The 16119-nt window shown below is 49.6% G+C and overlaps 1 protein-coding gene and 1 pseudogene across 5 annotated transcripts in view; one reads left to right on the plus strand and one right to left on the minus strand.

The window, feature by feature from the left end:
• ARMC9 (armadillo repeat containing 9) overlaps positions 1-16119 on the plus strand; it is a 199255-nt gene that overhangs the window by 150730 nt on the left and 32406 nt on the right. For all 5 annotated transcript variants that reach the window (XM_006171120.3, XM_006171121.3, XM_014585263.2 and 2 more), the window contains one exon: positions 5184-5288. In XM_006171120.3, coding sequence (XP_006171182.1) covers positions 5184-5288 — 105 coding nt within the window. The remainder of the gene's footprint in view (positions 1-5183; positions 5289-16119) is intronic.
• On the minus strand, positions 7848-8237 carry LOC102495751 (60S ribosomal protein L31 pseudogene; annotated as a pseudogene).

The raw sequence follows: 16119 nt of genomic DNA on the forward strand, positions 1-16119 counted from the left end.
TTTTTTTTTCTTTTTTTGGAGAGGTTTTTCCTATAGGGGGCGTGCACTCGCCAGACAGATAGACAGACAGACAGAAAGCAGGAAATCACCCCCCAGGGGGGATGGCCATGCCGCAATCCCTTCTCCTCTATTCTCCTCTCGGGATCTTGGGCACACATGCACATGTGCCCGGCGTGAGTTTAAGCCACTGGGTCTGGGACTTGAACCGCGGTCGACTACATGGGAGTCCAGCGACATAGCCATTATGCTAACTGCTGGTCCCTCCCAGTTACTGCATTTTTAATACCAAATCACATATATAAAAGATTTTATTCTAGGAAAAAATTAGGATTTTCCTCTTTTTGCCTACATCTTAGGCAAAAAGCTTAATTCTGAAAACCGAATAACTCTTTATTCCTGAATAAACTACACTTAAAAGTAGAAAAGAAATACATACACACACGTGTGTGTGTGTGTGTGTGTGTGTGTGTGTGTGTGTGTGTGTTGTGCCCAGAATCCCTATAGGATAGAGAAATGGAGGAGAAAGGATTGTGACGTGACAGTACCCCACGTGGGGGATACTTTCTCTCCTTGTCTGTTTCTCTCTGTGGTGAGCACATACTCCCCCAAAAAATCATTGAACAATAAAATAAACTCATACCTTAATTCCATTTTTTAATGAACTTTTTTTTTTTTAATTTGCCAGTGGGCACATGTGCTTACTGGAGGAAGAGAAAAAGAGAGAAAGTGAGAAAGCATTCCCGTATGGGGAGCATGGCACGCCACAATCCTCCCTCTTCCATTACCCATCCTGTCAGCACCTTGGGAACGCACACACATACCTAGTGTGCTTTTCTTTCTTCTTCCCCTTTTTAAAAAATAATTATTTATTTATTTAATTCCATTTGTTGCTATTATTTTTTAATTTGACCAGAGAGAGAGAGAAAGGGAAAGTGAGAAAGCAAGCCACCAGGTCTGAGACTCGAACCATGGTTGGCCCTGTAGGAATTCAGCACCTTTATCTACCCGCCACTTGCAGGCCTTCCCTAGTGTGTTTTTCAAGCCATCAGAGCTGGATTCAAACTGCAGAATCTAACCCTCCCCAACCATTGAATTACAAGGCTTCCACATTCCATGAACTTTTTGAAGACTCCTCACATTAGCTTTATAGAATTAATTAAATCTTCCTTCCTCTTCTATTTTCTGAATTGATGTTAGTTCTTTAAACATTTACTAAAGTTTTCCAGTGAAACTCTATGGGCCTTGAGAGTTCTTTTTTGAGAGTTTAAATTACGAATTCCATCTCTTTAATCATTATAGAACTGTCTGAATTATCTATTTCATATTGAGCCATGACTTTATTTTTTGTGTATATTGTCAAATTCAAATATATGCAGTTGTTCTTAGTAATCCTGTATTATTCTTTTGATATCTGCAGGGTCTGTAGTGATAGCTCTTGTTTCATTCATGGTATTAATAATTTGTGTCTGTGGGGCCAGAAGGTGAACGCGTGGTGGTTAAAGGCAATGGACTCTCACATGGCAACTGTGGTTCGAGTCCTGGACCCAGCAACTTGCTTTCTCACTTTCCCTTTCTCTCTCTCTGTCTCTCTCTCTGTGCCTCTCTAGTCAAATTAAAATAAATTAACAAAAATAAATAAAGTAAAATAAAATAATTCTTTTTAAAAAGTTGTGTCAGGCCAGCAGGTGGCATGACAGTTAAGGGCACTGGACTCCCACATGGCCGACTGTGGTTCAAGTCCTGGACCTGGTGGCTTGCTTTCTTCCATTCCCCCCTCTCTCTATCTCTCTGCTCAAATTGAAAAATAATAATAAGGGAACCAGCAGTTAACGTAATGGCTATGTCGCTGGACTCCCATGTAGTCAACCGCGGTTCGCGTCCCGGACCCGGTGGCTTAAAACTCACGCCGGGCGCGTGTGCGTGCATGCCCAAGATCCCGGGAGGAGAATGGAGGAGAAGGGATTGCAGTGTGACCATCCCCCCTGGGGGGTGATTTCTCGCTTTCTGTCTCTATGTCTCTCTCTCTGTCTGGCGAGCGCACGCACCCTATAGTGGAAAAAAGAAAAAAACCTCTGAAGAAAAATAATAATAACAAAATTAAATAAATCATTTTTTAAAAATTATGTCTTCTTTGTCAGACTTGCTAGAGGTTTGCCAACTTCATTAATCTTTTCAAAAAACCAGCTCTTGTTTTAACAGTTTTCTCTGTTGTTTTTCTGTTTTTATATTCATTGATTCTGTTCTTCCATTACATTCTTCTTTCTCTTGCTTTGGGTTTTTCTCTTTTTTTATATTCTTGAGACTTTCTATTTTTATAACAAATTTCTTTCAACATTTGTAATTGCTCAGCGAGGCATTTTTATGATGGCTGCTTTAAAATCTATGTTGGGGGCTAGCTGATGGTGTGGAGGTTAAGGTGGCTTTATCCCACAGGGCCAGCTTGACAGTTTGAGTCCTGGAAATGGCAACTTGATAATCATGTTGGACATTTGTGCATTCATGTATGCCCAAAATCCTGAGAGGAGAATGGAGAAGGGATTGCAGTGTGGACATGCCCCAATGCTCCAAGTGGCCGGGGGGACAGGGGAGGAGGGATTTCTCATTTTCCTTCTCTCTCTCTCCAGTGAGCACATACGCCCTATAGCAAAACCTAAATAAATAAATAAGTCTGTCAGATAATTCTAATACCTCTATCCGTTTAGTCATGAGGAAAGTCAAGACATATTTTTCTGTGTTTTTCTATGCGAAAATGTGTCATGACTTTCCTGATGACCCAATAGATATTGGCAGCTATCGGTTATCTCTTCATTTAGTTTGAGATTCCCCCCCCCAGGTTCTTTATTTATTTATTTATTTATTTATTTATTTATTGAGAGGTTTTTGTTATAGGGCGTGTGCACTTGCTGAAAAGACAGAGACAGAGAGACAGAAAGTGAGAAATCACCCCCTGGGGGGGTGGCCATGCCGCAATCCCTTCTCAGGATCTTGAGCACGTATGCACCCGCACCCAACGCGCCCAGCGTGAGTTTAAGCCACCGGACCCGGGACTTGAACTGCGGTCGACTACATGGGAGTCCAGCGACATAGCCATTACACTAATTGCTGGTCCCCCCCTTGGGTTCTTGGTATGATGAGTGATTTTTTTTTAACTTAAACCTAAGCATTTGGGGTGCTCATTATGGGACTCTAGTCTTATTTGAGCCTCTGTTTAACTGATTTCTTCTGACAGTTCTCTGTCAGGGAAGCAAGGACTCTTCCTTGTGATTGCTGGTGTCAGCAGAATGCCTACCACTGGTGACAGCAGAGCTGATGGTTACCTCATTACCACAGGCTGGGGCAGGTCATCTGCACCCCCACAGGGCCTCCACCAGTACCTTCCTGAACAGATTTGTCCCCACAAGGCCATCTCTGACATGACCCCAGCAAGGAGAGCACAGGACATCTAATTACTGCCAAGTGGCAGTGAGAGTCCAGGATCTCCACGTGGTCTCTAAACACAGGGATTGAAGAGCTTATCAAAGGGTTTATCACCACCCAGCAGAGAAGCAATTCATTCCTGCCTGCTTGACCTGTGATCACCACTTGAGAATACCGGGATGCCTCATCAGAGCTGGGTGAGGGTGGAAGCCAAAGCCCATGCCAGCTTGGTCGAGAGTGGGGCAGCGTGTTCTGTATTGTTGGTTTATTTTCTGAATTTTTTCTGTCACACTGTGCCCCACCTTTCCTTGTCCTCTAGCTAGAGGGAGTAGGGTTTAGGGGGACTTTTTTTGTGTTTACCATTGATGTTATTGGGTTGCAGGTTTCTCTGGCTTTAAGTCTAACGTATATGAGACAAAAAGAAAACCCAAGAACACATCACCTATTGTTCCTTGTGCCTTAATGTACCTAGCCAGTCTGCCTTCTCCCCCATTTTTTAGGGTCTTCTTATATTTATTTTATGTTTAATGTCCAGTGGTTTTGGTTGTACTTAGTGGGAGGAACAGGGAAGCGGTGTTTACCCCATCTTCCTGCAAGCAGAGCAGTGCTTCACTTTTGGTTGAGTCTTCTTATTTCTGGACTCTAAGCTGTTGGAGAAAAGCAGACCTGTATTCTTGGTCTGCTGTTAGGTTGCTTGCAAAAGTACCTGAGACTAGTTGATTTGTTTTAAAAAAAGAGAGAGGGGGGGGGAGATTTATTTGCTTCATGATTCCAGTGTCTGGAAAGTCCACAGGCATGCAGCTGGCATCAGGCCAGCTACATGGCCAAGAGAAGCAGAGGGACTTATGAGTGCATGCAAGGAGAGTGCTGCTCTCCCCCCACCCCTACTCTCAACCCTCTCTGGGGATAATGGACTCTCTGAGTTCTTCTTATTCTTTTTTTTTTTTTTTTTGAGAGGTTTTTGCTATAGGGCACGTGCACTTGCCAGACAGAGAAACAGAAAACAAGAAAGCCCCCCCCAGGGGGGCTGGCCACGCCACAATCCCTTCTCCTCCGTTGTCCTCTCAGGATCTTGGGCATGCACGCACATGTGCCCGGTGTGAGTTTTAAGCCACCGGGTCCAGGACGCGAACTGTGGTCTACTACGTGGGAGTTCAGCGACGTAGCCATTACGCTAACTGCTGGTCCCTCTCTGAGCTCTTTTAGGAGGCAGCGTTAATCCATTCATGAGACCAGTACCTCCATGGTCCAAACACTGTGATCTAATTACTGCCCCCAAGACCAAATTCCAAAACATGAACCTTTGGGGGACAGACCATCACACAAACCATAACACCTACTATGTATAGTTGGTACCCTGTGAGACCTGTGCATGGGAAGGTGTTTCACAGGTACTTGCTGGCTGGCTGGTTTGGCTTTTCATGTGATACCTGCCCTCAGAGAGGAAGGAACTCTGAGTGCTGTGGTTAGGAGTCTTGTTGGACCTTAGTGAGAACTGTCACTCCTCTTCACACCCATAGCCATGGAGGTGCTCACAGGGTGCCCAGTCTCCCAGAGCACATGGTGGATACTCTTTCACCTCCGCATGAGAGGTTGTGGCAGAGCAGAGGTCAGACTGCCCGAGACCCTTTGAGGCTTGCACCCAGGAGGTGCTGTGCTCAGGCTGAGACCTTATTGCTCCGTGACGGTGGCACACTGGAGAGCCGCCTCTCTGAGATCCTGAGGCAAGATGTCCAGAGCATTGACCCATGTCTCCTTTGAAACAGGAGGACCATGACACCATGGAAGCTGATCTGGACAAAGACGAGCTGATCCAGCCCCAGCTTGGAGAGCTCTCAGGCGAGAAGCTTCTGACCACGGAGTACTTGGGAGTAAGTGCCATGTGAGGTGGAGGGGGACCTGAAGCTGAGAGGACAGGTGGCCTATGAATGGATTTAGTGTTTTCATTTTCGTTTTTAAATTGCGAGAGGGTGTTGGGATTTGGGGCACATACACACACATGTACAGTACGTTTCTCAAGCTACCAGGGCCAGGATTTGAACCATTGTCTGCCATATGGAACCCAGCTTCCTTAAGCACTAAGGCTATGGGACTGGCCCAGATTTAGCATCTTTAATTATACACAGGCCTTAATTTGTTCTGTTGCAGTACCGTATGAGAAGGTCCATGGTAGCCAACTTGTTCTCAGTGGCCCGAATGCACTGCAGCCCTGGCTACTGTCACAAATAGGCCCACTGGTGTACAGAAGAGGGGCCGAGGGATCCTGGAAGGCACATACGGGGGCCTCCATGAATCTGCAGGGTGCCCGTTGCCAGCGGGAGTCATTGCCTGCCTAGCTCCTCCGTGTTCCTTAGCGGGTGGGAGAGGGACTGGCTGTCTAATGGTGGTGCTCCCCAGTACAGAGCTGGCGACCAGACGATCAGTAAGGTTGTCTACCGAGATCAAGTGTGGTGAGACAAGAACAGAGAGGGTTTCTGGCATGTCAGGAGGTGGAGAAGGAAGCGGGTCCCCAAGAAAGCAAATAGCCAGAGGGGCTTGAGAACCCGAGGAGTACAGTGCCACCTAAGCAGGTGAGAAGAGCATTTCAGGATGGCTCTGGTGACCGGCCAGGTCCGGAGCCACCAGGTTGTGATCAGCAGCTGAAGTAGGAAGGGAAGGGGTCTGCCGCTCCCAGGGAGGGGTGGCAGTGCCAGGCGTGGTGTGTGCTGAAGCTTCACTCAGGGAATTTGGGGTGAACAGAGGGGATGCTGGCCATGGGGGATGTGGACACAGGCCTGAGCACATGGACATGAAGGTCATTGCCACTGAAGGGGCTTCTGGCACACAGAGCTGATGGTTGGCTGGCTCAGCTCCATGGACCCTGAAATCACCTCACCTGAGGCAAGGTGGCCGTGGAGAGGAGCCTGTCCTTAACAGGTGCGGGACGCAGCCAGAGTCTCAGGAGGAGAAAGGTGGTGTGGGGTGGCCTGAACCTTCCTGGGGTGGGAGGAAGCAGAGCATCTGTCCATTCCCACCGCTGCCCCCGTCACCCGGCCCGCGCCACTGGCTCATCTCAGGAACTTCTAGGGGCCCCATACTGCCGTCGGCACATGCTGGCGGAGCCTGAGGTTGGAGGGACAGCCAGACGCCAGACTGTGGGGCACAGCAGGGCTTTTGGATCTCACTGGCCCCTAGCTACAGGAGGGACTCAGCTGGCTTGTTTGAGTGGATGGGTTTATCTGAGGTTTCCTCGCTGGCCGCTCTGGAGAGTAGCCGGCAGGGGCAGGAGTGACGGCAGGGGGATCACCAGATACTGGAGGCTGGCTGGTACCAGGTAGACCGCCTCAAGGATCAAAGCCTCCTCGCTGACTGTGAGGCCTGTGTGCATTAGGCCAAGTGGGGCGGTGCTCAGGAGAGATGAGAGGTGAGTGAGGCAGTCCGGGGAGCCCGTCGTTGACGGAAGCCTCGCGCTATGACTAGGCCTTTGTCTCCCTTTGGAAGAACTCGGCTTTGTCAGAGACCCTGCTCCATTTGATAGGGCATGCATCTTTTCTCGGTTTTGCCGCAGGGCATGTGCGCTTGCCGGAGAGACAGAGACAGTAAGAAAGCACCCTTCGTGGGGAATAGTCGTGTCCTAATCCCTTCTAACCTCTCCTTCCTTTCGGCTTTTGGGCACTCACGCGCATGTCCATGATGAGTTTCTCAAGCTGCCAGCTCCGGGACCTGAATCACGCAGGTCGGCCCTGTGGGTCCAGCCGCCTTAACCACCAGTCATGGCCTGACCTGATTGAGCATTCTTTTTTAAGAAATTATTATTAATTAAGTTATTTATTTAATTTTACTTATTATTATTTTTTAGTTTGCCATAGAGCACATACACTCACCAGAGAATGAGTAAGAGGGCAAACCACCAGATCCAGGGCTTGTATCACAGTTGGCCATTTGGGAGTCCAGCGCTTCACGCCACATGCTGAACCCGGGCATTCTGGGTTTTTGTAATTTTTGCTATAAGGTTCATGTGCTCACCAAAAAGAGAGAGAGAGAGAAAGTGAGAAAGCACTCTCCTTGGGGAACGGCCATGCCACAGTCCTCCTCCTTCCATTCTCCACTCAGGATTTTGGGCATACACGCATAGGCACCCAACGTGTTTGTAAAACCACCAGGCCTGGGACTGAACTGTGCAGTTGTCCTTGTGGGAGCCAGCTGCCATAACAGTTGTGCTTTTTTTTAAAGAGAGGTTTTTTTTCTGTTTGTTTGTTTTTCTATAGAGCATGTGAACTCACCAGAGAGACAGACAGAAAGCAAGAAATCTCCCCTCAGGAAGATGGCCACACTTCAGTCCCTTCTCTTTCATTCTCATCTTGGGATCTCGGGCACTCACACACATACACCTGGCTTGAGTTTTTGTCTTTTTTTTTTTTGGTTTTATAACTTTATTTGAAAATCAACAGCTAGTTCCCACACACATCAACTGTTTGTAGATTTTTGAAAGTGGTAACAGGTATACAGGTCACCAGAGCGTAGAGCTTGTTGGGCGAATCTTCATCCTCGTTTCGTTTTCTGGACAACCGCACACGGATTCGATATGGGACATTCCTTATTCCTTTGGCCCAGACAGCTTTGTTGAGCCTGGTATCAATGTGCACATCTGGAGTCCCCATCTCTTTCATGGCAAATTTCTGGATTTCCTTGAGTGACCGAGGGGCACATTTCTTGAAGCCCACGCCATGGATGCGCTTGTGAATGTTGATGGTGTATTCCCGGGACACCACCTCGTCGATGGCAGAACGGCCCTTCTTCTCGCCACCCTTCTTTGCGGGAGCCATTCTGCCTGGCCTAAGCTAGAAAAGGCCTGGCTTGAGTTTTAAGCCTCGAGGTCCAGGAGTTCAGCACTATCTGCTAGCCCCCAGGATGTGCATTTTTAAAAGTATCTGCAAGAACCAGCCCGTTGTGTGGTGGGTAAGGTCACTGGATTTCACACGGTCATCTGTGTGGTTTGTAGCCAGGACTTGGAGGCTTGAGAAATACACCAGGTGCCCGTGTGTGTGCCCAGAGTCCCAAAAGGAGGGAGAAATGGAGGAAAGGGGGACTGTGGAGTGACCACACCCTGTGAAGGGTGCATTCTCACTTTCCTGCTCTTACTCTCTACCTGGCGAGCACGTGCACCATCTGGCAAATGATCGCTACTACTACTGCTATTGCACTGACGATAACATAAAGAAAGCATCTCCGTGGTCCTGCAATGAGGAAACGCATGGGGCTGCCTCAGAGAGGCAGGTGACAATACCTACCGAGACTGTAGTGTGTGTTCCTGACCCTGCAGTCCTGTAACACAGCACACGAGCATGCAGATGCCAGCAGGGTTGGATTCTGTCACCCTGTGGGCAGGAACCCAAATCTGGCCTTCACTGCAGTGCTCTGGGTGAGAGCCTAGAGGAGACGGTGAGGGTTTTAACAACAGGACAGTGAGACAGTGAGCAGAACCTGCTGAGATTCCTGGTTTAGTCATGTCACTTGGGGAGGCTCAGAGGGACGGAGCTTCCAGGTGAGTTGGCAGCCCCGGCTCAGTGCATTCTGAAGTGCTGTGACTTACCGTACCATACAGTCCTAACTCTACTGATGTTGCAGAAAACCGGACACAGGTAAGAGCAGAAAGAGCCATCATTGTTACAATTGTCCCCCTGCAGGGAAATGGGTCTGCTATGCAGGTCTCAAGACAGTATGGGCTCTGGACATGGGCCCAATAGCTACTGTCTCTCCTGGGGAGTTGGATTATGTGTCCTTAATCTGTTTAAGTGATTTGCGACCTCCTGCCTTAAAGCTATCAAGTATCAACTGCTTGTCCTTTACCACCTTCCTGTTAATTGATCCTCCTTGAGTATAGTTAAGGAGGCTCAAGAGGGGGGAATGATATGGAAGGACTGTGAATGAATGAATAACTCAGGGCTGATAGCTGCCTGAAATTTCTGGCAAATTTATGGCCCTTCCCCAGAGCTACAGGATAACCTGAAACCTTGAATACATCAGTGCCTTGAACAGATTAGTGCCTCGAACAGATTAGACTTCCTGCTTCTCTGACTCCTCCCTTTGACAGTGTGTAGGATGGGTTCTGAGCCCATTCCCCATCCTGAGACCTCCCCTTCCCCAATTCTCCCATAAAAGACTTTGTCTGACCCCCAGTGGGAACCGGAGATTTAGAGTGTTAACTCCTCTGTGCCCACTGGCGTAATAAACAGTTCTCCTAATCTCTCCGAGTGCTGCTTTCCATTCCTCAGTGTCCTTCTGCCGAGAGGAGTCCTCGCTCTCGGTACACAGCTCCATGAATATGTAGCGTAGCAAAGGCATATCGTGAGTCTGTATAGATGTTTACCCTCTTACTAGCCGCCAATCTTAGGACCTGAATTATTGCCCAGAGTTCAGCCCACTGAGCAGACTATCCTTGGGGCAGTGCCCCAGCCTCCATTCAAAACTTGGGATCCAAATTCTACAGAATTCTGCGACTTCCAAGAATACACATAGTTGCTTCCAGGTTATGGGCTGAGGGAGAATCTGGGAGCAGGATTCAGGATGGCTCGGAGCTTCCACCCTGAGCTGGCTGCTATTCAGGCCCTGGGGAAACAGATGGGGGTGGGGTTTCGATTACTGGCTCAACCCAGACTTATGGGAGTGGAGCTGCTAATGGCTCTTCTGGGAGGCCCTGTAGGATTGGAAGGATGGGTTTCTTCTGGTCAGTTTTGTCACTGGGGGTATGACATGGGCGGCCAAAATAGTGCACTGGTCTTTCCCTCTGCAGATTCGTGCCCAGGGCATAATGACTTGGGCTATCTGTAGCCAGGAGTCAGCACAGAGAAACTGCTGGGGTGGTCAGGGGTGCCAGTAACAATGTTGTACGTAGCCCACATGGTAGGGTAATGTAAGATTCCCTGTGCCGGCCATCTGACCTTGAAAAAGGGCCATCCAACCTCACAGGGCTCTCAACTCCACCAGTTCCATTTTAACTCCATAGTCACCAGAGAAGCCCTTTTTAAAATTAGTCAGCGTACAGATACAGCCCAGCACAGTGGGCCGGGACGACTCGGACTGAGGCTTTCTCATTCCATCTCAAATATCTCTGACCTCGCTAGTTGTCAAAAGCCTGCACTTCCCAGAAGGCTCAGGAGATCACTGGTTAGAAGAAGTGATCCATTAAGAAACTCTGGAGGGCCGGTGGGTCCTGGGGGTGGGGTGGGTCTTAGCCCAGAGGCTCAGAAGCTATGCAGCCTCTGGTGCAGGCTGAAAAGGCCAGGCAGTGTAGGCAGTAAGTTTGTTCAAGTCTGCTGGAGGGCCTTGGCCAAGGGCTGCAGTGAGAAGGGCCACGGCGCTCTCTGTGTGGGGCGTCCATCCTCTCCGTCTTCTGACGGTGGATACCCCAGTGCCAAAGAAGGGTATTTCTGTGGTGGTGGCAGGTGGAAGGGAGCAGAAATCTGTCGAGCTAATTGATGAGGGAAGGTCGTCTAGATAGAGGGTGATGCCTGCCCTCTCCTTTCCCAGACAGAGTGGGCAGGTTTTGCTCTGCGGTGGGAGTCCTTATAGGAGGGTCCAAATGGGCTCCAGGAGGATGTTTTTCATCACAGTCAAGAGGAACTGTGCCCTTCCAAGGACGGCACTGGCAACCTGACATTCACTACTCTGCCTACCCACCTTCACAGGGGAAGCCCTCCCATCAGCCTGTGTCTCCCCTCCCGTGAACGGTGTCACAACAGACAAAGGGTGGGTGCCCCTAGAGAGAACCAATCAGGTGTCTGTCTGGCAGTGTCCTCGCGGGCTTTGTGTAGTTCCTTGGCAATAAGCAATTGGATATAGAACCTCCACCGGATTGAACACATAGAGAGGGAAGGGGTCCCTCAGCGCCCATTTGCCATTTAGCCTTCACGGAACTACCATGGAAACACAGTTAAACAGACCCCGTCATGCTCCACAGTGAGAAGCCGTGGAGCCACAAGCACATTTGCTCATCAGACACCCACATTCATTCAGAGGTTATGCATTCCCTCCCCACACTGGCCAGTTACCAGATGAGCCCCAATTGCCAGCCCTGCGACCCAAGGAGAGTGTACAGGTCTCTTCTACTCCAATCGAGTAGGTATGACTAGGGCTCTACAGATCCCTGGGGCTTCAGCCAATTACCAGATGAGCCCTGACTGCCAGTCCTGTGACCGAAGGAGTGTATACGGTCTCCTCTTCCACTCAAAGCTAGTGGGTCTTACTAGGGCTCTGCAGATCCCCGGAGACTTACCAGATTATCAGAGTTGACCATGGTTGATGCATCAGGTTCCAGGAGTTGGTCCCTCTCTAATTTAGTCCGATGACCTAGAAACCCTCGGCCTCAGGGCGGGCATCCTGGCTGAGGGATCCTGTCAAAGGAGATGGGGCATGCCTATCTCTTCACACCGTAGTGCCCATCCCGGGGAGAAATGCCCTGGGATCAGTGGCTCAAAAGGCCAGTCTGATTTCGTTTCCCGGCCAGCGCACCAAAATGTTGCAGAAAACCAGATGCCGAGGAACGGAAAGCAGCACTCGGAGAGAGTACTCTTTATTACGCCAGTGAGCGTGGAGGAGTTAACACTCTAAGTCTGCCGCTCCCACTGGGGGTTGGGCATGGTCTTTTATGGGGAAATTGGGGGAGAGAAGATCTTGGTTGGAGAATGGGCTCAGAACCCACCCTACACGGTGTCGAAAGGAGGAGTCAGAGAAGCAAGAAATCTAATCTATTTGAGGCACTAATCTGTTTAAGGCATTGATGTATTCAAGGTTACAGGTTATCCTGTAGCTCTGGGGAAGGGCGGTAAGTTTGCCAGAGGACAGAAATTTTAGGCAGCTATCAGCCCTGAGTTACTAATTCAGGGTTCTTCCATATCACTGAGAGTACCCTGCAGTCCTTGACCAGGAGAAGATATCCAGCAATAAAAAAACTCCATATGCCTGTCCCTGTGGGGTGAAGACAGGAGCAGTGGAAATGAAGGTCAGACAGAAGTCGCTGCAGAGATGAAGAGCAGGTGCATGTTTCCTGTGGTTGCAGAAGGGAAGAAAGTCACAGACAGGTGACTGAAAGCAGCAGATATACAATCAAATGTAAATAAGCAACAAAGTTACTCGCTCCCTCCCAATTTTGGAGGACAGCAGTCCCAAATCAAGGGGCAGGGCCAGCACCCTGCACTGGCCCCGGGGGATTCTTCTCTCCTCCAGCCTTTAGGGCTGCAGGTGAACCACGGTGTGTCCCTTACACTCAACTCTGCCTCTGTCTTCCCTTCTGTCTGCATGTTCCTCTTGTCCCTGTTGTCACTGTGTTTAAAGCACACCTGGACGGTCCAGGGTATGTCATCTAAGGGATCCTTAACTCGACTGGAAAAACTCCAAAGAAGGTCAAGCTCTCAGGCTCAGGGGTCGGGACGTGGGCAGACTTCGGGGGCTGCCCGAGTCCAGCACACCCGGTGGCACCGGGGTGCGTAATTTGAGCAGGTCTCCGCTGTCCCCGAGCCGCACTGCAGAGCGGCGCATCCCCGCAGCGGTGGTGCGTCTGTTCCCAGCACTGCCTCGCTGATCCTCAGCTGCCCCCCGCCCAGGATGGTGCAAGGGTGCCGGGTGCCAGTTGCCAGTGGCACGCCTGTCAGGGATTTCAAAAGCGGGGCCTTGTGGTGCTGCACACTCTGCCTTTGCCCTCACGGCACACGGAGGGGCCTGAAGTTCACTTCTTCATAACTGCAGGGGCCAAACAGAGAACCTGACCAAGGGGGGGAAGCCCTTTCCCTGGTAGGGCATGAGGGGTCTTCAGAAGGTCACCAAAAATGTGTATTCTGAACAAACCGTATGATTTCAATATTTGGGGAGGGGCACCAAAATATAAAAGTAATTCCATTTTTTCACCAACTTTTTAAAGTCCCCTCATATGGGCCCAAAATCATCATTCAAGCCTCTCGTTATGGCCCCTGGGGTGCACTGCTGATTTCCAAGACAGCTCCAAAGATGTTGACTTTCTGAAACATTCTGCCAGAAAATCACCCTTGGAATGTGTGTGCGAGCCTCCTTGCCACTCGTCTGTCGCTCAGCAGATGCCAGCGAGGCAGACACAGCCACAGCGCTAGTTTATAGCTCACAGATAAGTTGCTGTTGCTGGGTAGATAACAGCGGGGAGGAGCCACATCACCCTGCCCTGCCCTGCCCTGCCCTGCCTTGCCCTGCCCTGCGGAATCAGGGCTGTTCCCAAACACCAAGATCAGTTAGAACGAGGGTCCAGGCTCACCCCAGGCCTCCTGGCCATAACCCACCAACGTTTAAAACCCAGCCAGGAGCTTGGAGGCGGAGGGGCAGTGATAGGAGAAAGCCGTCCTCAGGGTGCCAGGACCCAGTGGCCCTGCCACCCGTCCCTGTAGGCTGTGCTGCCACTCACCCTCCGAGCCCCGCCACACGGCTCCTCTGCACAGCAGAGCCCAGGATGCACAAAATGCCAGAGCCCACTGGAACTCAGAAGGGGTGACGGGTGAACAAGCCACTGGGGTTGAACGTTCCTTACAGCTTGGGGTGGGCTGGGGCAGGGTTCTTTCTGCAGGGACCCTCAGCCACTAAAGGCTAGTGACGGCCTCCTGCTTCTCTGCCTCAAGTATTTGTGGCTTTTTAGCATCTTCCGTACCATACAGAGAAATCATTTCATTCTTCCTAAAAAGTGTTACCGAACTCCAATCAGGGTCACGCACCCAAGCCCTCCAAGCCACACCGCGGGCACACGGTGTGATGAGGAAAAGTGCAGCTTTATCGCAAAGCGCAAAGCAAGGAGAGCGGGCAGCTCGTGCTGAAGAGACCCGGTCTCCCCAAGATGTTTCCCACACGAGCTTTTAAGGGCAAAATTGGGGGCAGGTGTCCGAGGCACATGAGCAGTTCGATGATTGGTTCAGGAGGGCGTTATCATCTCTTGGACGTTACCCTTATCGGCGGGGAATGGGGCCCAACTGCAAAGAGCAGACTGCTTTTTCAGTGCAGGCCCGCGAAAGGGCTGTCCAACCCCAGGTTTCCTCAGCTCTCCCTTCACCCCACCTGCCGCAAAGAACAGCCAGATCAGACTCGGTAGGGCCTCCAGCTTGCAAGGGTTTTGAGATCTCTTTTAAAGTAAAGGAAAGCAAAATTAGATATAAGGAACTTGTTTAGAACTGGAATGAGAAAATAAACCCTAGAAAAATTTAGATATTTTTGAATGAGCAGGTACCACAAACATCACGTAATCCAGAAAAACGTTTGTATAAACTGCCAGCGTGGCACCCTCGTAGGTCTCCTTCACGTACTTTCGTCTCATGCCCTCTGCTCACCTCCCTGTACCAAGGCCGTGATGTTTGACAAACGCAAACGTGAGCATGGATGTTTCTGTCTGCGTGTCGGACGAGCTCACGGTGTTTTCTGCCAAGAAAGCACCAGTCCTGCAACGTATTCCATCACATTGTGCTTCCTATCGGCAGATTCGAAATTTCTCTTTTGATTTGGGTCATGCTGTATAACATTTTAGGGCTACTATTAGATTTGAGAAAGCCTTGGTCAAGTTGCTTTCATAAATACGCTGTGTGAAGTGGCAGAAGTTTACCTTCGCCCTTCTGCTCTGGGTTCTCAGCTCGACCTGAGGGTTGGTTATTAATACATTGCAGGGGCAGGGGCAGCAGGTGGTGTGGTGATTGAGGGCACTGGTCTCCCACACATGGCTGACCGTGGTTTGAGTCCTGGACCTGGTAGCTTGTGGGCGCTCTCTCTCTCTCTCTCTCTCTCTTTTTCTCTCTTCTCCCTTTCCCCTAAGTCAAATTTAAAATAAATAAATAAAGTTAAATAATTTTTTTTTTTTTTTTTACAAATTAATACATTGGTGGAAAACAGATTAACAGAGAAAAGCATGAACTGTCCATTGCCTGGGAGCCCTCCTCAGGAAGTGGAGACCTGCAGACCCAGCAAAGCCTCGTTCTTTTCCACGAGAGAGGCAGCTGTTGAAAAGTAACCGAATTACGTGGGGTGGCTAAAGGAAAATCAGAATTGTTTTCCCAAGGTCTGTTTGCGCAAAGTTCTTTCAGCTATGACTTCCTGTCCAAGAATATTTCTTTTTTCCTGGTACAGGGAAGGCATTTTCACCTGGGAGATTTTTCTCATTTTCAGGAAGAAAGGGGGAAGTGTAGAAGGCCCTTCCTGTATTCACTGTTCATCAAGTGCCTTTAGCTCAAAATAACTCCTATGTCAAATGGCCTAGTTTAGAAATATTCTGCCACCTTTTCTTTTCTTTAGTTTTTTGCTGTAGAGCTCGCCAGAGAGACACAGAGAGAGAGAGAAAGTAAGAAACCACCCACCAAGGGGGACGGCCACACCACAGTCCCTTCTCTTCCATTCTCTTCTTGGATTTTGAGTGTGCACGCACATGCACCCAGCATGTTTTTCAAGCTGCCAGATCCAGGGTTCAAACCAGTCAGTCAGCCATGTGGGATCCAGCCACCTTAACTTCCTCACCATCTGCTGGGCTCCCCCCGTTTTTTTAACTTTCGCAGAGGCCACTGAAGAGAAAGTGAGAAAGCATCCCCGTGGGAAATGGCCACGCCACAACTCTTCTACTCTGTCTCACCCTCCTTTTGGAATGTTGAGCACGTGCATGCATGCGCGTGCACACACACGCACACACACACGTCTGTGCATGTGCTTAGCATGTCTCTCAAGCTGTTGGATTAG

Source organism: Tupaia chinensis, unplaced genomic scaffold, assembly GCF_000334495.1.
Source record: "Tupaia chinensis unplaced genomic scaffold, TupChi_1.0 Scaffold149383_1, whole genome shotgun sequence".
Classification (NCBI taxonomy): Eukaryota; Metazoa; Chordata; class Mammalia; order Scandentia; family Tupaiidae; genus Tupaia; species Tupaia belangeri.